The sequence below is a fragment of the Corvus cornix genome, chromosome 2 (genome assembly GCF_000738735.6).
Source record: "Corvus cornix cornix isolate S_Up_H32 chromosome 2, ASM73873v5, whole genome shotgun sequence".
NCBI lineage: Eukaryota > Metazoa > Chordata > Aves > Passeriformes > Corvidae > Corvus > Corvus cornix.
The window spans coordinates 104,318,126-104,342,739 of NC_046333.1; the positions used below are offsets into that span (position 1 = coordinate 104,318,126).

The following is a 24,614-nucleotide window of genomic DNA, read 5'->3' on the forward strand; positions in this document are numbered from 1 at the left end:
GCCCACCTAGCTGCTATTTCACTGCACTCAGGAACATCAAGAGCAATCCCCCCCTCTTCTTGTTAAGCTATATACCCTATTTCCTGTTTTGTTAATGAATCTTCTGTATCTTTTTTGAATTCTTATTTCATCTTATTACTGCCATCTCCACTTGCATAAGGCGGTAATGAGAAAGCTCCAAGCCATGTGTTCCTTGCATAAACAGAAGTTTGCAATCAGAAAAGTCCTGTTGTGTTAGTAAAAACATGAGAATTTGAATCACAACAACGTGATGAGGCAGAGTTCAGGTCAGGCTGGCAATGAACCATTACAAAGATGTTGCCTTACAAGAATAGCATTTGAGCTGAGGCTATCCTGCATTACAACTTGCCAGGGATGAATGCATGCGTGAAATTCAGTGATTTTACTTCTTAAAATGAAAATTTCTGTTAAACAAAAGTTAGCAGGCTATTGGAGAAGAGCTGGTAAGGCAATCCCACTACCCCTTTCCACTATCTAACCTTTAGGGGAAAAAATTACCAGGTTTATAGAACTTGCTCAGCCTCATCTCCATTTTTCTTAACAGGATCTTCATTTTACATGGACTAGATTGAAAAAGCAGATTATGCAAGAACGTTTCTTCTGGCCACTTGAGGAATTTAACAGCAGAGTAATAACTAATTCCTCATCCTGCATATAATTATGGCAAATTCTGCTGAGAGGATCAATTTTCTCCATTTTCCCTTTATCTAATCATATTCAGCAGGAAGCTTTGCCAGTAATCTGGCTGGCTCAGTTCCACTTCATGATAGTTCTTTTACAAAAATCTCTTCTTGAACGTGTTGTTACAATACAGTACAATTACAGTATATTGTGTTCTTTCAACTTACAAATTTAAAAATGTAACATTTATGGCAAAAGTAAGGCCTGTGGCTCGTTCAGATGCATGAACTGTGTGGCACAGGGTCAAGTTTTTTAATAACTGCATTTGCATGTGTTGATTTATTAGATTTGATGCTTTCAGGGAACCCTTCTCTTACTAATGGGTCAGAATTGGCCATAAGGATCTGCTCCAGCGCAAGATACAAAACTGTTAACTAGGCTTAAACTAAATACAATTCCTTTTACAAGAATTAGGTTGGTAGTAACAGCAGTAGTTTGAATTAAGTGTAGTTCTGATATCTGAAAAGTTATGAGCTAATCCATTTTTGTTTCAATGTACTCTAACTGAAATGTTAAAAACTCTTAGTGCACACTGAAGGCAAAACTGTTTCCATAGCCAAAAGGAATTTTGCCCTGAAATAAATACATCCTAGATTATCCTCTTCGTATATCAGAAGTAAGCCTGTTAATCTCATGTCTTTTGAAGCTGAGCAGCTGAGGATATCTGTGAAATCACAACAAAATCGTGCAGGTGTGCTTAGTGCTAGTTCCTCCATCTCCTGAGTGCCTGACAGGCTGCCATGTGTGACCTTGCCATGCTGTAGCTCGCAGCAGCCAAGGCACGACTCTGAATTTCACAGCTGCAGACAGTGCTGAGGACAGACAGTCCCCAGGAGTGAAGCTCAGCTGAGCGTGAACTGCAGCGCAGTGTGAGCTGAGCCAGGGTGCCCTTTGTCTTTCACTTTTCTGGAAATCGTGCATCATCCCCCTCATCTGTGAAAATGAGAAATGTTCTCACAACGTCTAGAAAAACAGGAATAGTGGAATGCTTGGAAAGCCACAACGAGCCAGCACTGTTGAAAATGAAACAGAGGATGTTATTGGCTGCACCTCCTGCTTCCAAGGAGACTGACATCTGATCCAGGAAACAGGGATGTGAAATGATATTTTTGATGTGGAGGGCTATTAAGATATTTCAACAGGTGCTCTACTTGAAATGTGCCTGTTCAAGTGCAGAGGTTTGCAAATTTGTTATTAACAATGCTTATTTTCCTGAAAACTGTTGTTGTGCCTCAGTTTTGTGAATTTTTAATTTGTCAGCTTTATTCAATCTTGAAAGATTTCTAAATGGATTTTCCTGTTTACATTCCTTACATCAACAATTTGCATTACTTCCACCCCTAATTTAGTGCACAAATTGGTCCCAGGCAGAAAGTTACAATATGAATCCACATTCCCCCGAAGGATACCTCCTTGTGCTTTTGACAAAGGATCATCTCAAACTGGAAATGGATAAATGAGAACTTTCTTGGAGGTAACTGCAAATGTGGGTCATAGCTTTCCAGCAGACCAGAGATGAAAATGAGATGTGGCTGCTTCCTCCCCTGACCCGATTGCTCTTCATTACCATCAGCAATAAGCCCTGCTAAGCAGTGTTGCAGCTCTCTGGCCTTTCACATTCACAGAGAGAGATCACTTTTGCGAGGCCTGAGAACAGCTGGCTTTACTTAAGCATATACGATCATGTTGAAACAAAGGGAATCACTTAAAGCAAATAGCTAATGAGTTCTTCCAGAGATCTTCACTTAATGTATGGATGCCTGGCTCCCTTAAAGTCCTGTTTGTAGCAAACATTGCTTCCTAGTAAAGAGACCCAAGCACTTGCTGTCTTTCATAGTCATCTTTAAAAAAGAAAGATAATGCATAACATATTCAACAAGATATTTTTCTTCCCGAAACTAAAGCTTTCTCACTTGCTGAAGGGAAAAAACCTCTCAAGCACTAGACCATGGTGATGTACTTTGTTTTAAAAAATAAAATTGGAAAAAAATGTTCAACTGCGGGGGAAGGTGTTTGCTTAAGCAAATTCTCTTTGGGAGCTGCAAGAGCAAATATCAGGAAGACAAAGTAGTCTCCCCATAGAATACCTATAAACTGCTTGTTGACTCTTGAGATAGACAAGGAGACAGAATGGCATTGTTGTAAGCCTGGGAGTAAAAATCAGGATGGTAGTGACAGACAAGGCAAGAAGACTTAGGTGGCAGGCCACAGGAGGAAGAGTGTTAAACTGGGATCTCTAAGAGGACCCACTATGATCACAGGGAGATTCAGCTGGGACCATCTGGGAAAGAACCTCAAGTCTGTTATGCTTTGAGGTAGATCATGTTCATCCTATTCCATATAGTGAGTTTCCCAAAAAGGCCCAGAAGAGCTTTAAAACTTAGAAAGATAAATTTTACTAGACTTTAACTTGAAGTAGTTGGTTTTTAAAACATGGGAAATTCAAAGTGACTCAACAGGACAGGATAGAAATAAATAAGACTGGAGAACATTTTGATGAAGAAGCTGTGAGTGAAAATTGCTCACGAAGGCAGACAAAAACTGCCTTGGGGAGCTGGATTCTTCCCTGCATTTGACAGAAATCTCCTGTGTGGTGTTAAACGAGCAATTTCCTGCAGGTGTTGGAAAGACACAGAATCACCAATTGGGTTGGAAGGGACCTTTAAAGATCAGCTGGTTTCAACCCCCTACCATGGGCAGGAGCATGTCTGCCTGCTTTGGACTTGTTTCATAGGTCTCTGGCAGGAGATGCTTATTTGGTTGGTTAAGTGCTGAGGTAGAACTGAAGCCACAGGGAGCTCTCCTTTGCATGTAGGAGGTGATCACCTCCTACCCCCAATCTCTACTGAATTAGGAGCCATTTTGTGAAGAAATAGCCAATTGGGCTAAGTTAAGGCTTATATGGGCTGTGATTTTTTTTACATTTTGAGTACAGGTCATATATTGAGAGCATCCTCAAGGAAATCTTATGTATTATGTGCAGATAGATGGCTATATTGATTATACAGGAAAATATGTAATATAGACTTCATAACTAATCTGTCCTCTGATTTCTCCCCAACTTCAATTTAGTTTAAGTTATGCCTCTCTGTGTGTGGTTTCCTCTGGGATCTCCCATGTTCAGATTTTGTAACAATTTCTGTTAATAATGAGACTCTAAGTTATTTCCACTGTCATATGGAGTTTGTTTATAAGCAGAAGATGCAAATACAACTATGCACCTTTGAGAATCCTATAGTACCTGACTAGTTCTCAGAGAGGTTGCCCAGTTTTTCCAGTATCCAATGCTGGTACATGTAGAGCACTTTTGTATGCTCTCTGTGTGGTATTTAATGGCCTACAGATTTAACCAATCATCCTAATAAAATCTCAAATATAAAGAAAGCTAGTACTTTTTTTTAAATGCAGAGACTTAAAAAGGCTGGAATAAAGTTGATTCCATAAGCTGCTTCCATTTTTCCTTTGAGTTGCAAGCCTTATTGCACACAAATTCACTAGAACACAGTGTAAACAAGGTCAAAAATCAATTATTTTGGGAAAGGTAGAAGTAGTGATAGGTAATGATTAAAAGAAAGACTTAAACTTTGCTGTTTCAAACATGTTTACCATTTCAAAGAGCTTCCAGCTTCAGCCTTAATACCCTCCCAAAATGTTTCCCCTTTAAATTTGGCTCTACCCCCAGAAATAATTTCCTTCTTGAAACTGAAAACAGCAGTGACAGCTCTTCTGCATGTTAAGACGTCACTACTTAAAATCTGATACCGCATATCCCTGTAGGCTCAGAGACTGGAGCTTTATATTGCTGCAGAAGGTTGATCTCCAGCTGCCTAATTGTTCTGTGCAGCTGCTTCTTTCAAATCCTTTAAGGGCCTGATGTATCAAAGTTGAAATTATCAATTTCTGGCATGAAAAGCTTTCATAAGTCTTACATATATATATCTATTTGGTTTTATGATTTTAAAGCTTGAGCCATAAAGAGTTGAGCATGTAGCAACTGTACAAGAAATTCTTTGAAAACTGAAGTTCAATTTTTTTTTTGTGTTTTTCATAATATGTCTTTATTCAGAAAAGATGGGGCTTCAGAAGTCTTGATGCAGTGAAAACTTACACCCCCTGGCATTCAGTGAGTGCCTTTTGACAGAATAGTGTAATACAATACGGTGTTGGCTACAAAATATGTTTCTCGCACAGCTGTCCTTTGCATTCAGTTACTTGATTTCAGTAATAATGAAAAATAGCCTGTCCAAACTAGTGTTTCATAACATGCTGTAAACAATATAATTTGATCTCGGCAGCATTAGGATGGTCAATTAAACAGAAAGTCAAGCCACCAGCCACCTGTTAAATCCCTTCACTATCCCTCCATCATCAAGAAAGCTTACCCTGTGCTCAGGCTCTCCCAGGGTCTTTTAGAGAAGGTGAAAAGCCCAGAAGGTCACCCCAAGGGACTGCTGGGAGCAAAAGGAGGCAGGAAGGCTTAGAACCCTCACAGAGAGGCTCGGTCCTGCGGCAAGCACTGCTAGAGCCAACCAGCTGCTGACAACAGAGTCGGTGCTACTGCATTTAATATCTGCTGAAGTTGTTGAATTTTGACAGATCTGACAACACTAATCGTGTGTTTGGTGTTAAAAGCTTGGGATTTGACATAGTGATAGACCTGCATATCTTAACTGAAGGTTTTAATGCTACTTTGAAATAGAAAGGAAAACATCCTTGTGGATGAGGAAAAGGCCAAGGTACTTAATGCCTTCTTTGTCTCAATCTTTAACTGTAAGATCAGTTGTTCTCCAGGTACCCAGCCCCTGAACTGGAAGACAGGGATGAAGCAGAGTGAAGCCCCCATAATCCAAGGGGAAATGGTCAGTGACCTGCTGCATCATTGAGACACACACAAATCTATGAGGCTGGCTGGGATCACCCAAGGGTACTGAGGGAGCTGGTGGAAGTGCCCACTGAGCCTCTTTCCATCTTTTATCAGCAGTATGGCTGGTACACAAGCAAACTTAGGTATCATGGTGTTACACTTTTGATGTCCTGTTGGTTCATTTTAAAATTCTTTCACATTTTAATTAGTCAGAACAGAAATGCGTAGCACCATGAAGGTAAGCATGTCAGCATCCAAAATCTAATAGTTTTAGAGTCACTTTTAAAATTCTGTCATTTTGGTCTTATCCTCTTTTTGCATAATGTACAGAGGGGTCCTCAGGTCATAAAAAGCACTGACATCCACAGCAAATAGCAAGTTTCATATACCCTGCTGCAGGTTATCCATGATGTATTCCTGATTCACTTAATTTCTTCTAAAGTTGGGGTTTTTTTTAGAACAGAATTTAAGATGACCTTGAGCTTATTTTTGAAAAAATAACTACATCAGTGCCTGTTCCTGCAACCTAAACAAATGAAATTAGACCAAAAATCACATGGGAGTTTAAGCCTTCGTATTGATTTAGAATAGAAAAAGGAGTTGAGTTGGAACTTCTGTGTTTTAGCCATAAATGTAAATGTAGGATTAATTTTGACTGTCTCTTCTGAAGGGAAACTTGCCAAAGGCTGCTAAGCAACATTGTTTTGAATAATAAGCAGGTGCTTGCTGCTGTGAAGTTTTGCTGAGATTAGGAGTAAAAAAGTTAAAGGGACAAAGTTTCCAAAGTGTTTCACTCCCATATTTGTCAGTGGAGTGAATCCTAAAAATCCACTGCAGAAAAGAGGTAAACAGATGATGTCTGTGACTCAAAAAAGGGAGTGAGATCTTTGCCTGATATATGGACATACACTTATAGGGCAATATGGTTAAACTAGTTCATAAGCAACTGATAAACTGCTGTAACTTGTAAGGTATGCCATTCATCTTGTTCTACTGACTGCCTGGAAAAATAATAAGCCAATTATGCTTGTAGTGTATTATCTTAAACTCTGGCTGATGGCTTCTGCTGACATTAATTTTAATATTTTAAGGACATTTTTTCTTCTTCTGTGGTTAGTTATACTATTATGCTATTTATGTCCTCCATGAACTCTTCAGGTGGGAAGAGTTAACTTTTTTAATACAGAGACATAATTAAAAAGAACTTTGTAGTTTCTTTTCTCATGTATCACTAGCTGTTTTAGAATCCACTTAACTACAAAATTTTACTAGTTACATATTCCTGTTCTTTGTCTATACAACCACTCTTCTGCAAAGCGAAAATCTTAAGACTCTACCCATACATGCATGCATCAAAAGACAGTTGCACTTGTGATAGTACTAACTTTCAAAAATTGTTCCATAAAGATTTTCAGAATGGACCTCCTTTGTTGGAAATACGTCGGGAAAAAAAATCATATTGTGATTTCTGAAATTTTGCTTCATTGCTACTGAAGAAAAAAAGATTCATTCCTTTTCCTCACCAGATTTTTACTATTTCTGGATGTGTTCAGTGTTGTGCATTTATGGCTTCAAATACCCAATTTCTTTACTTTTATGATGTATCTTCATTATTCCATTCCCACTTGTAAAACTAATTATGATAGTACTCAACATTGACATTGTATTTTTCATCCTTGCAACAATCCACAAATGAGAACAGTAAGGATGATTAGCCCTGTATCACTGATGAAAAAATGGAAATAAAAAGGGAATTGGAGCTTGAGTTTTACTCTAGACCTTCTGATTCTACTCTTGTGAGTGCTGATAACATTAAGCTTCCCATCTGAATACTAAAGTTTTCTTTTTCTCATAGTAATAGCATCTATTCTATAGTTTTAAAATTGTTTCTATTTTAATTTCTGTTCATTTAACCTCATTTTAATTAAGATCTTTTTAAATTGTTTTAATATATATAGTTACCTCAAGAAAATGTCTTTCAATCAACATTAAAGCGGTGACTTAGGAGTGAACGCACAGATTTTAAAAGTTCAGAAACTGAACAAAGGAACATATTTCAAAATTTAATAGTTGTGCTTGTCTAATCAATACACTGCTAACAAAGATTGGGAAAATGATTACTTAATTAAGATTTGGCAGACCAGAGTTGTTTGTCATCACCTAGGTGAGGACTAAAGAAAGCAAGGATGGATGCTTTCTCCCTCTGATGGCTGGACTTTTGATCCTCCTTAGAGAGAGCAATGGAAGAGATGAGGTTACTTTTTTTATATGCATTGATACATCTGCATGAAAAAATTTGTGCAGCATCTTCCTAGGGATCTTGCTTGTAACCTTGGTATTATACCTCCCTTTTTTTCGGTTCACCAAATTAAACCTGGTTCCTTTTGACAGGTGTTTGCTGTCAATGTTTAGAATCTAAATCTTTGTGCAAAGAGTCAAGTTACCTGTTTTATATCTATCTGAAGTTTCTGGATTTCATGTGAGATGAGAAGATTAGCACTTATAGTTGATAAGTTAACTTTATTTCCTAAAAATGGATTAAATCCTTGAGTTTCTTATTTTTTGCAACACAAATGTTTGCACTCATGAGAAAATTCAGCTGACATCGTTTTGGGAAATCAAAGAAATAAATGGCGAAAACAGCTGTAAGGAAATTAATATTTGGCTAGTTTGCTTGGAGTATAGTGAATTTCTCAGTCAGAGCAGAGTTTCTATCTGCTACAACCATTAATTTTGCTGATTTACTGTAAACATTTGAAATTATATAAGAGAGCCTAATTTCCTGCCTTTCTTTTAGAAATAGTACTGCCTGATTCCCACATGCAGCCCACTTCAGCTTGGAGTGTTTATTGGTACTATTTATTGTTCTTGTTAAGCCTGGGTGATGTTCTTTGAGCTACCACACATGTGCTACCACAGTTCACTGCAAGGAGGGACCTGCAGGTCTGTGAAGCATCCCTAAACATCAGAAGTTCAAAGCTGCTTAGGTTGAGAGATCATCAAGATCCCTTTCCTCAGACTCTCAAAACTGGGAAGTTTGTGTTCTGGTTTGTGACTCATGAGGTATAGGTTATAATCAGTAGGAAGAAAGTGCAAAATTATTTGATTTTGTACAAGAATGAGAGTTCCACAGGACTTCAGGAGCAACTTTAAGCCTCTTGTAGTGACAAGATCAGATAACAAGCACAGTGAAACACCAACCGGAGATGCCAGAGAGCTGTGCTGTTCAGCTCAGGTCTGTGTATCCATCATCCCCAGGGCAGCTGCTGTGAGTCAGCAGCTGACCCAGAGCCCAGGACTGATCTCTCACTCTGCCAGCTCTGATGGCTCAGGAGAGGGGAGATAACATGTCTGTGTAGGACAGATCAACACAGAGGGGTTATGGATGGGTATTTCACCTGCCCAAGGATGGGGGGAAGCACCTCCCAACAAGGGCAAAAAAGTAAAACGCCCCTAGACGTCAGAAGTAGAACCAGGATCTGCCCTGCTGACAGAACAGCAGACCCTACTCTCTGTAAAAAGCAAACCAGGAGAAATTTCTCTGCTTGGTCTTTTGGGGAGTGAGTGAGGGAAACTGGCTGGGCTTGGACAGACAATACAAGGTGGTCTGATCAGCAGGTTGTGCTATCACTGCAAACTGTGCCTCAGCACTCCCCCTAGCTTGCTAAGAATTCCTGATGGCAATGTGCACATTTGCCAACAAATACAAAGGTCTTCCTAAGACCTTTTAAAAGATCTCTCTTTTTGACCTCTTACTCATGTCCTGCAATTAATGCAGTTTATGTCACTTAGGATCTTACATCTGACCTGATGCGACTTCCATTCTAGTCATCAACTTTTGTCATTATTAGATCATTTAAATCAACATGCTGATCTGATTAAGTAATTCTAATCTCAACCTCTAGGTCTGATTTAAGGTGGCAGTATCTAAAAATATATAACCTTACAGTAATGAAACTTTGAGTAGCCAGTAGCATGTTTGTAAGTGTCCAGGAGCCAGTGCTAGGGGGCTTGATTATTACTGCTGAGGAGGTGAGAATTTTTCTTTTACTAGCTTGTTTTAATAGACCAGGAGAACATGTTCTTAAATCATTCTAGACGACTAAACTTCATTTTCTGTTTTATAACCCAAATAAAAAATGTCATTTTACTTGTTTCCTGTTAACTCTCCCAAACATCTTGTGCCTCTGCCTTGGCCAAACAAACAGTCCTCACACTGTTGTTCTGTTGGACAACTAGAAACTGTTTATTCATTTTGTTGACCCAGTTCCAGCCAAGCAGTAAATGTGGAATATGAAAAATTCAGACTGTCTTGATCAAAGTCAGAAGAATTAGGTTTTCTGTAATATTTAGTTGCCAGTGCCCAGAAAAATGGGTGTGAACACTTTCCAAAAGAAAAGCTTTAAAGAGCATATGTGATTTTGAGGATTACCATGTGCAAGAGGATTATTATTTGAGAGACAAAGGGAATAAGAGATTACAGCACATTAAAAGAGAGTTGGTTTACATCAAAGGTGTAGGTTGGTTACACACTTTGTATAATACAAGGCATTGGCCAGGGAGCCAGACAGTTGGGATTTAGATTGAGCTTTCAAGCTCTTTTAGCTTTTCTGATTTCAGCTCTATATATAGCAGTGTCTGAAATATGCAAAGATGTTTGCATTCAGAAGTGAATTAAGCAACAATAATCAGCTTACAGATTCCTGTTCTGTGATATGCTGAAGAAAATAGAAAAAATCCAGACATTTAGGTCAAATATAAAAAGCCTCTGGGCTGTTTGGAGTGAGCATCCAGTTGAATGATCACAGGAAGAAATTTCTATTAAACAGCCCATCAAAATAGCCTCTTGTCTTTGGCGAAATGCATAACTCAAATGTTTAGTGTCTTTCATCTTGTCTTGAGATTTGTTTTCATCATCTGATTACAGCTGAAATCTGAAAAAAAAGTATTGTGTACTTTAAAATTATTGTGCAATATATATTTAAGACTAAAATTTTAGATTTTCTAGTAAATTTTAAATTAAGAAAATTGACAGTCAGCATATTATGTCAATAGATAGATAACGTCTAGTCCAAAGGGCAGGAGCTTAATTCTTTTGCATCTCATTTTGCTTCCTCTGCCTGCAGATGTGAGCTTGTAACTTACTTGTAGGTCAGATTTGAGCCTCAAAGCTGTGGCAGCATTCCTGTAAATATGTTTGCAGCTGAATGACAGTTCCACATTGTCTGTCCCAAGAGCTGAGCACAGCAATTCATTAACTCTGAACTATCATCCAGCCATTTGACATGTCCCTATGTGTATCCCAACCCTCTCGGGACTGGATTGGTAAGTTCCAGCGTTCATCGAATAAAGCATCCAGACACATTGCAATAAGCCTACTGTTGATGTAATTAAATAAATGCAGGGAGCATGTAAATGAGTCTTTGGCAGCATGAGCCCTCGGCAGCAGCGGAGTTCGGCATTCCACTTTTCCCGATGCAGTGATGTTCCCTTCCGACCTGAGCGCCACTGGGGCCGGCCCTGTGGGTGCAATGGCCTTTCTGCCCAAAGTGTAAAATGCCATCGGTTAAGGAAAGAGCGTTCATACATCATCTGACAGGGTTTCCTTCCTCTGTCAGGGTTTCCCAGGCTGTGGCTGAGGCAGTAACAATAGCAGGCAAACACCAGAGGGAGTTATTGTTCTACTGGAGAAAGGAGTGCCTCAGGACACAGTGTTTGAAAATAGCGTGAGGTTTCTAGCCAAAAAAAAATGTTCAGGTGACATGTCTCTACAAAATGTAAATGGTGAAACCATTAATTCTAATGATATTTGAAAGAGTTGGTGTTCTTCACCGATTTTCAGTGCTGACTCCAATGTACTGCTTCTTTGTACCAAGCAGTTGCTGCGTAACACCCACTCACCCTCCAGTAAATTTTTTACATCTCTCCACAATACTAGAGCCTTGCAGTTCAGTGTATCTCTACACTGAGATAGCAGGCAATAGAAAAGTAACCTTTTTCACTTGTTTATTAAAGGAGTCTTTTCTCCTGGTCCATCCACGCAGGCCCATACTCGGTCAGAGTGCCTGTGTCTTGACTGGTAAAGTCCATGTACCCTCAGAGTCCTGGTTCCTCAGAGTCCTGCATGTGGAAAATGACCAGGCTGCAACCATCTCCCCAGCTGATCTAGTCTTCCATGGAAGGAAATCTGGATACCCAGATAGGAAAGAAGCAAGTGGGTTATCTACTTACTGGAGATAGGCTGCCCTTTCCGCAGCTATGCCTGCATTTTATGCCTGCTAAAAGTCTGGCTACCCTCTGCCCATGAAGTTTCAGCTGGCCACGACCAGGAAAAGTGCATCCCCTGGGCTCTCCATACAGAGGCTCTTGCAGATGCTCAATTTGCAGTAACTGTTTGAAAGAAAACACAGTCAGCCCCAAAGTGAATCTATGCCAGTATCTTCTAGAAGAACATTTCAGTGAAAAAACTGACCCAATTCCATTACACTTCACACAATGCTGGGGCAGGTGGAAAGCTTCTCCAATTCACTGCTGACCTTCCAAGACAAAGGACTAAAGTGGAGAGTCACTGTCTGCTTCTTCCGTGCATGTAATGAATGCTTCTGCACTGACTGCTTTTAGTTTCTGTTATTGAAACAGTGCTTAACTTTCCACAGCCATTACACTGAGTGTCACCTGTGGAATATGAAGCAAAGATCAGCTCACCTGTCTTTTCAGCAGAAGACTTCAAAGTTCTTTTCTATTCTCAAAAGGGTATTCTGTAAAAATCACCCTTTCACTGATGAATATCAAAGTAAATCCCAGCTGAGCCCAATGTTAAATTGTATATCTTTGGCTTTCACAATGCTGCCAAGGTGAAGGATTCTGCAACAAAACTATTTTTCCTAACAGTTTTATTGCAGGTGTTTAAGATCTAATGGAGATGAGCCTATTCTCTTCTTAGGTGTGTCAGCTTTACAGAGCTCACCAGCACAAAAAGAGGATCTTGGCATTGTTACAGTGGCGAACATAGAAGACGCTTCATACATCCGGGTGGATGACTTGCATTGTCAAGATCTTTTAAAAGATCTGGGCGTTATTAGAGGTGGGTGTTTAATTGTTGATTAATTAAAACAGAACCATACATGAATTATCCAGGCAGTAAACCTTTTTCTTCCGATAGGTAAGAAAGAACCCTGAGAGAACTGGGATCACACTCTTGCCTCAACTACTGGCGTAGAGAAGGAGAACTGTATTTAGGTATTTCATGACGTAGATAGATGAAAGTCTCAGAAATTTCTGTGCAGACCAGATGTTCGAGTAGGTTTGGTTTTACAACTCTGTTTAAATATCAGTATCTCAGCGAAGTCAGGTGTGATTCCTTGCTTGCAAAGTAATTAATTGCTCCACATTTTGAAGGTAAAAATCAGTATAAGTATAAATTTGATACTTCCTGAAATATGAAGAGAAGTAAAAGTTATTATAAAACCAACTTCAGATTAGGAAAATAAAACTCCCTGGGCTGTTCTCATAGTCAGTGTAAAGACAGAGGCTCTCTGCACACCTAAAGTTAGACTTTAGTGGTAGCATGCTGTCTTCAGAAGTGATACTGTCATACAGTATCCTTGGTCCAGTTTCAGTTTCTTTCTACCTCCAACTCTGCTAATACAGCTGTTTTCCAGACCCGTGCTGTGAATATGGATTAAATTTTTTTTAAAATAATAAAAAAGAGAGAGAAAGGGGGAAAAAACCTGCTACCACTGAAGACAACTACCATCAAACCTTTTCCTTAATACATGCTCTGAAAGGAGCTGAAGTGATCCTTTGTGAACAGCCCATTCAATGGGGACATTTTCATTACAGACTTTTAAACATGTCCATGTGTCATTTGTGTGTGACTTGCTCACAGCTCGTGAGTAGTGCAAGTGTTTCTTCTGCAACAGCATTGTAGCACTGAAGTGATGGGAAATGACATTTTTTCTACAGCAGCTTTTATGATGAATCCTGATGTTTGGCCTGCAGAACACTGGCTTGCTGGGGAATGGGTAGAAGCTGCATAGGAGCTTGTGGCTGTAGCAACTGTCCTCCATTAAGTACAGATATCCAAAACAAACTGTTTTATGGACCTGAAGGAATATGTTGTCATCACCCAAAACATAAAACCATGGTGAATACCTCTTAAGACCAAAGTGCAACAGCAGACATTGGAGCTGTCATATTTGCACTACAAACAGTTAAAATCTGAAATGCCAAGCATGACTTACATTCAAAACTAAACATTGTGATGTTACCTTAAAGCTCAAAAGGCTCTTCCAGGCAGATTGTAGGGACAGCAGAGGAGGCATTTGTAACATGAAGAGTCATTTCTCACTAGGATCTTTCAGGATCTGCGTCTGTGAAAAGAAATCTTCAATGGTAAGAACAAGGAAAAAAAAGATCAGCTTGCCCTTGGGAAAATATGGCTTGTAAAGCTCATATAGATCTCCTTTAATAACACATTGTTAGATACCTGTGCTTTTGAATGCCTCCCACCCTTTGCAGCCCTTTCATGAGGACATATAATCTATGATAAAATTTATTTTAGTCACATCAGTGCATGCCTCTGTATGTCAGACCACAAAGAGGGAAGAGAAGCACTGGATAGTAGTCCCAGTGGCATCACAGGGACTGATTTCCAAGGGTAAAACTCTGAGTCACTCTTACAGCCATCTTTTATGTTTTCTTCATTTCTATCTGAGTTTGTTATATCAAGGTATTAAGACACTTCACTTGATGTTTATGGTCTTCTGAAACTGAAGCCCTTCTACCTCATCTGAAATACAACCTCTACATTTCTGCTACAGCATATTTTCCCTATCTCAGCTATGTTCAAACCCATTTAGCAAGGTAAATCCAAAGGATTTACATATTAAAAAAACTCCTCACTCCTTTGAGTCCCCTGAAGAGTTTATTCCTCTAAATTCAGTAAAGGATATTCTTTGGAAAATTTACTGGATGCCTTCAGAACTTGATGGAACTTTATCACTGTTAGCCTGTCATCAAAGTCATCAAAGTGTTTAATCAATGCCTGCTGATGCTGAGGTGTTAGTGTCCACTCATCCCCTTTACTAGGACACCTTAGTTTCATTTATGCAGCTGAATTTGCTTCAGAAAAGTTTCATAGGCCTCAGCCCAGGATTTGCATAAGGTTACTGACTCAAACCATGTTCAGGTTAGTCAGGAGCAGCCCCAGAAGCAGTTCTATTTTGCCTCTGCTGTGTCCAGACTAATCACTGTTACTCACTGGAGCCTGGATCCATGATGGGTCCTTTGGGAACCCAAATTATGTTTAGCTTCTTTTGCTAAATTGGAGAAGCAAAGGTTTAAGTGGTCCACCCCAAATCCTGTCTTGGGATCCTTAGGGAGTATATTTATTACCCTAGTTCTTGTGTTGGCTACGAAAAAGACAAAATATAAGCAGAACATACTTTTGTATATAAGTTTAAGGGATCTCTTTTTAGTAATGTGATGGCACAGTGCAGTAACAATCTCCATTTCCATCAGTCTGTTTTCCTTCATCCCTAAAATGACACACCAAACACACCCACTCCAGAACGTAGCATGATTCATATGAAAGTCTACCCTTGGCCAAGCCTGTGCTTGACAACTCTTGTGCTTTGCAGAGGATTATTTCAGGGGGCAGAGGAGAGAACAACTGAAGACTGAAGCTGTTTGTATGTACACACAGATGTGTGTTCCTGGGCTAACATTTCCCTGCCTGACCTCAGGAAGACTAGATGAAACACAGCCCTAGCTGCTGAACCAGTGAGGCTCTTTGAACTGATAACCGTGGCATGTTCTGTGATGTGGTTTGCCTGGAAACATGTTTGTTTCTTTTGAAAATACAAAATACCAAAATGACATCAGTTGTAGTGTGCACTGAAAAACCTAGGCTGAGATGGCAGGCTGCTTTAGTCCATAAATGATTGCAGATGTTCGGGTGAGGCTGCACAACACGAGGCTTTTCAAACGTGTACTTTTGGGGAAGGAAACTAGGGACATATATAAACATGAACATATTTGTTATATATTGCAGCTTGTCAGCTGGTGCCATTTCAGATTGGCAATTATTAAAGATGTGCAAAAATAAGTGGGAACTATGATAGCTGCAAGGCATCTGGTTTAGCGAGTGTTTTCTATTTCTAACTCTATAGGCTTTCCTCCCTTTGTCTGATGCCAGTTACATACTAGACACATAGAACTGACAACAGGCTGAAGAAGAGGCCTAGGAGATATACTGCTGGTTTCTATTACCACCAGATTGCAACAGCATATAGCCTGAGCTGGTTTTCCAGCAGGCTGAGTCCCAGCTCTATGTCCCAGGAGCCTGCTTTGCTAAGCAAGATCTGGATGGTACCAATTTAGAAAGCTCTCTAAGTATGTGATGCCCTTTAAGTGAATGAGTCATTTGCCAGAGTCACAGGCATGGGAACAGGATAGAAAGAAGAGCTACTAGATGAAGAACTACTGGCATTAGGTCTTCCTTCTGATCTTCAAATTTGGGCTATTTGGCCCTGAATTCCAGAAGGAAGGTCCAAATGGTTCTTGCTGACACAGCATCAAGAAGGTGAGTGACAGAAGGTGAGTTGGAGGCTATGGACACCTGCTTCCCAACCATAAGAAAAAACAAGTCATCATGTGCCTTCACCTTCAAAAAGCCAAAGGGAGGCAAAGCCTGTCATGACAAAATGATTTTTTGTGTCACCTCTTTGGGCCAAATTGCAGCTTTTTAATACCTTTAATTCTAACAAATCCTTCATCTGACTTGTTCAGTTTAACCCTCTGTGCAGCTGTGGGCAGAGAGTGAGGAGCACTTTGCTGCGGTGTGTTTCCAGTTGTTCTGCAGCATTATCTCTGTTATGTGATAAGTTCCTGTAAACCCATCTACTGACATGTAGAAACACTCCTGTGTTTATTACTGATAACAAATTAAAAATTAAGCTTCAAGTATTTACATAGCAGAAAATCTCATTGTTCACTTCTCTTAAAAATTGTCAACTACTTTTTCAAAGTTGTCCTTTTTAGGAAGCTGCAACTTTTGTGATGTGCAGTTGGAAGATGGAGAACATCATTTCTTTCCTGATCAGTGTTGTTCTTTCCTATTTGATGGACATTTTATTTTAAAATGTGGGTTTGATACAAGTGTGCCAAAAATGCTGAAATTGAATTGCAGAAGGCTAAGGAAGAAAATCTGTTGTTTTTATGAAATGTGCAAAACTATTTAGATGTTTTGTTTTTACTCTGTGAGTTCAAGAAGCAATGATGCAAATAAATTAGAATAAATTTTTTTTCAGTTAAAAAAATTAAAATCTACTAAGGAATTGCAAAGGATATCACATCAGACTAGTAAGTAATTGCACAAAATTGAGACTCACAAGTGAAAAAAAAGACGGCTTCCAGGTACATAAATTCAAAAAAACCTCTATAAATATTGATTGTGTGTGCTAGAAGGCAAAATTTAGCTAGTGATTTCAAAACTCATTGCTGGTGTTCTGTTGTTTGTTCTTTTCTCAATACACCCAACTTCATAAATATGTTTGTGTTTAAAATGCCTTCTCAATGTCTGAAAGCGGGGAGGCAAAAAAAGCACAAAGTCTTTGCAGGTTCTGTCCACATGAACAGCAGCAGACAGCATCATAGATTTAAACTGGTGCCCCAAGTGGCACCAGGGACTAAGGATTTCATCAAGAGCAGAGTTATTCATAGGAATAACTGAAAAATGGTGGGACAATTAACATGACTGGAGGATTGTGGTGGATGGCTAGAGGCTGTTTCAAAAAGACAGGAAAGGCAGAACTGGAGGAGTCTTGCTCTTTGTTATGGGGCACTTCTGATGTGTAGAAGTCAACCATGGCAACTGTGGCAGCCCTACAAAATGCCTTTAGGTCAAGATCAGAGAAGTTCTCTTCAAGGGGGATCTTTCAGTAGGCAGCTTCTACTGACCTCCAAACCAAGACAATAAGACCAACAAAGCCATATTTGGGGCACTTAAGCAAGCTCTGGAAGATTAACAGAACCTGGTTCATGTGGATGATTTCAGCTGTCCAGACATTTGCTGGAAGAGCAGTAGAGCAGCTCACATGTCATCCATCAAGTTCCTGGAGTGCCTAAGAGGATTACTTCCTCATATAAATGTAAGAGATGTGCCAAGCAGGAATGAGGCACTGCTGGACTAACAAACCAAGAAAACCTGCTTTGAAATATCTTGGTCAGTGATAGCCTTGGCTATAGTGATCACAGCATTGTGGAGTTTGGGATTTGGCTGGGCTTGCTGAAGGTTAGTACTAAACCAAAGGCTTTAGACTTTAGAAGAGAAAACTTCAGCTCACTCAAAGCTCATGTGGCAGGCGGCTCAGGGGAAAGGGAGGGAGGCAGTGTCTTCTGGGACTTTCCATGGACTAAAAACATGTGAACAGGCTGGAAAGCATCCAGAGAAGGGAAACAAGCATGATCAGAGGATTTGAAAGTCTGCCATATGAGGAAATAACTGGGTTTGCTTGGCCTTGAGAAAAGAAGGCTTAGGGAAGACCTAATCTTGCAGGGGACCCTGCCTGAGAGAAGCTGTCACTGCCATGCAAGTAGCATTAACACAGAGCAACCAGTACCTGATAGCAAGATGGAAGCATTATTGAGACAATAGAAGTGCTTGGTTGCATTAACTTTATTGCACCATCCAAACTCCTGAGTTAGTACTTCCAGTGTCTTGCCAGGTTGTACTCTCAGTAGTGATGGTGAGCATCAAAAGGAAGGGGAAACAACAGTGCAAAAGCTGTTGTGCTGCAAGGAAGGTAAAGCGAACTTTTGGTTTAATCATGCAAAAACATCCAATTCTGCTTCAGAGACCATAGCATGTTTCTGTGCTTCAAGTGATGAGACTTTCACATTCTGGCTGGTTCTGGAGTAAGATGTAAGCCTGGGTCATGTCCATGCAGAATTTACCTGCAGTGATGGCAATAGCATGTTACGCCAGCAAGGACTAAAGACATGCTGGAGGAAATTCTCTATACTCTGGTTGTTTTGGTCTGAGAGCTCAGGAGCACTGCTGCCTTCATGTCCCCCTTTCTTGGGCAACACCACAAATCAAGCAGGGTGGTCTCCACATCACTCTAAACTAAACTTTGCTGGCAATTATTCTGAAACAGCTCATTCTTTAGTAAATGCCATCTTGATGGCATTTGATGTATTGGACTGGAAGCTATATTAGGTTTGGAATCAGTATTCCTATTTCAATCTCCCAGTCACAAGAGGTAATAACACTTCAACATTTGGAGGAGGGCTTACTTGGCCAAGGTGCTATGCAGACATGGTAGTTCCCCTGTAGAACCAATAGGTTTGCTTAATCCCCCAGTATGCCAGAAGGGGTTTTATGAGGCTTTGCAAGATGTAATCCAGAGGACCTCATGGGGTTTTTTCGCCTTTTTGTTCTGCCTTGGACAAGAAGATAATTTCAGATTGAGGCATCTGTAGCATATGTTTTCTGCAGAGCTGGTGATAATAGAAACGTTTCAGTGAGGTCCCTGTATGAATTACGTCACTTGTTTTTTGACTCGGCAATCAGAGAGGAGCTAGCAAGGAAGCCTGCTGTCAGTGCTGGAGAAAGGATGTAGGTCCTGGCGGAAAGCCCAGGCCTGCTCAGCAGATCAAAGGCTCTTCCCTTGGCTCCCATAGCAGCCGGAAAAGCAGCTGCCCAGTACCCTTTCAGCATCCTTCTTTCCTTTCTCCTCTGCCAGCGAATAACTTCTTTTTGCTCCCCACCTCAGCAATAGTCCCTTTTTTTTCCCTTGGCATTCTGCCAAGCAAGGTCCTTTTAGGGAAAGTGCTTGTGTTTACTACCTGCAGATCCCAGGGCCAGCCAGTGGAAATGCACTGGGAATACTCTAGTTCTTACATGCTCCTCCCTTCTCCCAGATACGCTACCAGCTGCAACTTTAACCTGGAAGATGAGGCAAAGCTGAAGGGAACAAGCCATGGTTATAAACCACAAGTTATTTTCTAAGCCAGCCTGATGGAAGATTTGAATTTGGAAAAGTGCATTTTGTGCCAAAATAGCATAACAGCCATGCTTTGAAACTCTTCCCACTCACCTCCCAGAAAAATAAATAATGTGGCTTTTTTGTGGGCTTCTTCGTGGTGGTTTTTCCTTTTTAAATACACGACTGCCTTCCTCCAAAGCTGTTGCTTGTCAGTGCTGCTCCTCTCTGTCCCTGTTAACTGGTTCCTGACGGGAGGTTTGCCCGCCATGAAAGGAGAGTCAAGCAGACATGTCAGAGAACTGCAGACTCTGCAAGAAGAATAAATACTGTGTCTGCTATTACACTGCTGTTTCTGCTTCAGTTACACTATGGGCTGGTTGATGGGAGCCTTTAAAAACAGCAGCACTGAGCTTCAAAGGCTGTGCAGCCTTTACATACCAAATTACTGCTAAATAGGGAATGAAAGCCTGACCTTTGAGTGCCCCGCTGGCGGTGTCTGCATCACCAGCACCTTTTCTCCTCCCTGGTTTTGAGAGTTGATCAGCCCAGTAGTGGTAGGTGGATAAGCTGTCCTGCAAGAGTCTGCTAAAGGTCTCGAAAATATTTTTGTAGTTGCTTTTGTAAGCACTGCGAGGCACTCCAGCCTGCAGTCACAGCCGCAGTGTGGATACGAGATTTTCCTTGCTCAGTAAGCAGTCACCGAGCTTGGGTTTGCTGACTAATCATCTGCCATCATCAAGATTAGTACGGGAGCAATGTTTTAAAAGATCTTTGTTCCCAATGTGAGTTTCTAATGGCTATTAAAACTGTGAGTGTTTGGGAGCTCCTCTGGGGAGGTCTTCTCCCTGTGTTCCCACACTGCTAGTAACAACTTCATATGGGTTTGCCTACTACGAATTGCCAGTAATTAATAATATTCTATTTAGAAGCATCAGAAATAGTTAAAGCATGTGACTGCAGGCTGGCCCAGTGCCTAGCCCAGCTGCTTGGTAGACAAGTTTTTCTTTACCTCAGTTTCTCCTTCAGTAAAATCAAGAGAATATGAGACTTAGTAATGTTTGTCAAATGTTTAATGTTTATGGGTAGGTGGTGGAAACCATTGGAAATAACAGGTGCAGAAGCAGAACAGGTTATTTTCCATAGCTTTGCTTATTATACCTGATGCTTTTATAATGGAATCTCATTTTCTCACTCATTTTTTGCATAAATATGCCATATTAGACAGTAGTGGCACTGTTGGGGGAGTTGGAATAAGTGGAGAGAGTGAACTGCAGGATCATTATCACCAGAAATACATATCATTGTTTATTATCATACCTCTAACAAGGCACAATTATTCCTGTAAATTTTTTTCTCATTGTTGTCCTTAATTATTCTTCTACATGTGTCTCCTACCACCGTTTCTTTATTATGTGTATTGCAAAACTCCTCTTGGGTCTGGTGAGGCACCAGTACCACAGAAAAGCAGTGGAGCCCCTTGAGTATGTGCAGACTTTTCTTTCCATCTCCCTTTTCTCTCTTTCTGCCTTTATTGGCATCTTCCCACTTGCCTCTTCTGTCCTCCCTGTGAGTCCAATTTTGTCTCTACTATGACTGAAACAAATAATTTTCATGAAACAAATATAAAGAAGGAGGGCAAAACACTCTTTTGTGTTTTGTTTAGTAGTAAAACATGCAGCATTATAAAATATCGAAACCCCAATGACTCTGTAGGAAAATTCAGGTAACAAGTAAAACAAATGGATGCCCAGAGTAACCATGTGGATGCACCAGGCAGGATTCAGTTCAAGACCATGATGTGTCTTTATCCCAGGAGAGATGTGAGATAGTCATAGGCCCTGGACTTCAACAGTTCTTAGAATTCTGGAAAATTAATCATTACAGAAAGTTTTTAAAGGATTTCAAGGAGTGGGTGAAGGAAGTAATTTGTCTTGAGAGGCCAGCTCAGTGCTTTCTTGATCTTTCTACTGTCCCGGTAAATCATTTATCAGGGCAAACTTTCAGAAAACTCCCACACAACCTATGCTACGCAGAGTCTCCCAAAAGAAATATTACTCTGCTTTTATGCTTTCCAGACCTAAAAAAAGAGAGGCTGTAATACCAGGGTGGTACAGGCCCCGCTTGATACTGCGAGGGCTTCTCTTTTCTGAAATATTTAGTGAATTGTTCAGGACTATGAGCATGTTCATTTCTCATTTAACCTTGCTTTTACATGTTTTGTTACTGTGATACCCAACACAAAAATCAAAGTAGTTCCACAGTATGAGATCTTTTCTCTTTTGAATTAGTAAAATGGAATATAAGCTTTATTTTTTTCCCCCATTAATTGTTCTCGTTGATTTTGCTCGTTTAGAGCAGAGGTTTGGAAGGTTCAGATTTTAAAATATTAAGAGAAAAGAGGAAAAAGAAAAAGAGAAAAGGAGGAATTTCTCTCTGCACATCAGAGGCCCCCAGAAAATCTGGGATCAACCATACATGACTTCTGTAAGGATACATTTTAAGTTGTGTTCATCAGTTATGAAGTTTTCCCTGGTTTAAAATACCCCTGACTATTCACTGTCATTTGTATGCAGCATCAACTCCAAATCTGGAAGTGTGGTGCATACCTAACAAAAATGATGTGTTAAAAAGGAATTTCTCTCTACTTACATTTTGAGTTTCAAACAGTTCAGCTGCAATTGATTCATTACGGGAATATTAATTTAATTCCAGGACCAGGGCTTTGAGATTTTTTTAATAAAATGTAAAGATTGGAAATACAAATGGGATTCTGAGGAATAATGGATAATTTCTATTATTGCTTTCTACATGGCTGTGGCCATTTTCCCATTGTATATGTTAGCACATGGTGAAAGGGAATAGTATAAGAGACACAAGGAATAACTTTGTGTTATTTTCCAGCAAGAAAAACAAATGCAGGTGTTGAAAAGGTTTTGTGTAAATGAAAAGTGTGTGCACAAAGAAAGTAGCTACACATGCAAGAGAAATGTACCTTTTTTTTTTTTTATTTGCACATAGCATGAGCTGGTGGATTTTAATAAAACTCCTTTTTCTTATTTATCTAATTAGCCACATTTCACATGGGTTGTGAGGGACCTGGAGAAATTCAAAAGAGGTAAAACAACAGGGAAGTGGAGATTATGGAGAGAGGAAGGGCTGAAGTGAAAAAGAAATAATCCAGGGGGAAACAGGCTTCATCTGCTATGTTTCTCATGGAAAAATTGCCCTCACCCTTGCCAGCCTTCAAACTTGGAGGTTTTAATTGTGGACGCAAAATAAGAAACCTGTGGGTTTTTCATTCAGATGGGCTCCCTCTGCCTACCCACAACATCTGTGAAGCAGCTGTGGTGTTCTAAGCTCTCTCAAACCTAGAATTTTACAATTAATTTTCTGGAAGAGCTACTTGAAACAAAGTGACAAGGACCTATATAAAATACTCTGTAAAATGTAACTTCATGAGTGTCAAATGAGATGTTAAAAATCCCACCGTATCTATCCATCCCCCAGTTCACCAAGAAAATCTGATTTTCCTCACCCCAGGTGGTATTTACCTGGCACACAGACCTTCTCCTTGAGCCCTTACTCATCCCTGCTCTAGGGCTGTCTGTGTCTTCTGCATCCATGTCTCAGGAAGACAGTGTTAGCTGTGTTAGTGTTTGCCAGCATTAAAGCAAACATGGCTGTAAAAGCACTTGCACACAGCAGCTACTTCAAACAAGCTGCTGTGAAGGAATTCCTGCTAAAAACAGAAGAGAAAAAAACTAGCTGGTATCTCAAAATACTTTCCCCACTGCAGCAGTCAGCTGAGGAGGAAGGTCAGGAGAGAACAACGTAATGCTGTTCTCGGATAATGTGGGGTAAGGGGAAGAGGGTGAAAGATGCTGAAATGTGTTCATAAAGGAGTGAAGGAAACCTCCAGACACACAAAGAGGAGAAGCTAATGTGCCTTCAAAGTACATTTAACGTGGGATTGCTGACATGTCATCACAAGCACCAGCATAGAGCTATTACATGGGTCACTGCAGGGACAGGGTTACTGTGCCCTTCTGTAATCCTGTTGGATTTATTTTATATTTAACTTTGCTGTTGAATTCCACTGTTTAGGAATAAGTGCTACAGCATTCCATTTTTTTTAATTCTCACCTGGCAATAGGACTTGTAACCCCAACTCCCCCATGCAATTTTTGTCTGAAAAGTAACATAAAGTCTCTTTGAATAGTATCCTTCACTCTTCACAGGTATTTTTCATGGGAAGTTCAAAGAGAACTTTTCATTTCTCAGATATTCAGATTGTTTTTGCAGGCACTTTACAAAAGTTTCCATTAACAAATAAACAGTAAGAGTCAGGTGTGATGAAAATTGCACAGCCACAAACCGTCAACACCGAATATGCTAAAATACAGTTGAAGTGAGTTGCTTAACAAGTGCTAAAATCTGACCTAGTTCCCTAAGAGGTGTTATAGAATGATGCTGCATAACAAAAAATACCAAAAAACTTTTTCCAAGCTTTGTGAATAGTAAAAGAGGTGACTATGTTCATTATTGGTTACAATTTTAGCCCAAGCTTCTTCTTAATACAGTTTCATACTCACAGCCTTCTATGATCCAAACTATAGAGACTCTTCTTTCTTTTTTTACACAAAAAAAAATGTGATTTTAGGAGCAAGCAAAAAGAAAGCAAAAAGCAACAGCACCTCCAACATGTTACTGATGTCAGAAAACTTGCAGCAAAAACCAAACATCATATCTTCAAACTTCCAGTTCTCATAGCTGCATTTTGGCATGCATATGGAGGGAGGGTGTTGAGGCAAGGTAGGGTCTAAACTGTATGTGCTCCAAGCATTTGCATGGGAGCTGGCAAGCCCTGGCTCTCCTGGGATCCTGGGAAGCAAGACTCTCTAGGGATGTTTCCATTGAAGGAAGACGCAGCATCAGCAGGTCAACAACTGCTTTTGTTGAGGACACCTGACCAGCAGCAGTCACTAAGTCCGTCCATAGTTTCTCCTTTGGTGACAGGATGAAGAATATCCCAAAAACACCTGTGCCTGAGCTGTGCC

The 24,614-nt window shown here is 40.1% G+C and overlaps 1 protein-coding gene across 6 annotated transcripts in view; it reads left to right on the plus strand.

Annotated features, from left to right (window-relative positions):
• The window catches only part of DLGAP1 (DLG associated protein 1), a 414,737-nt gene that overhangs the window by 336,896 nt on the left and 53,227 nt on the right, over positions 1 to 24,614 (plus strand). For 5 of the 6 annotated variants that reach the window (XM_039548527.1, XM_039548528.1, XM_039548526.1 and 2 more), the window contains one exon: positions 12,510 to 12,650. The exons of the other annotated variant lie outside the window; for it this stretch is intronic. In XM_039548527.1, coding sequence (XP_039404461.1) covers positions 12,510 to 12,650 — 141 coding nt within the window. The remainder of the gene's footprint in view (positions 1 to 12,509; positions 12,651 to 24,614) is intronic. 6 annotated transcript variants of the gene reach the window in all.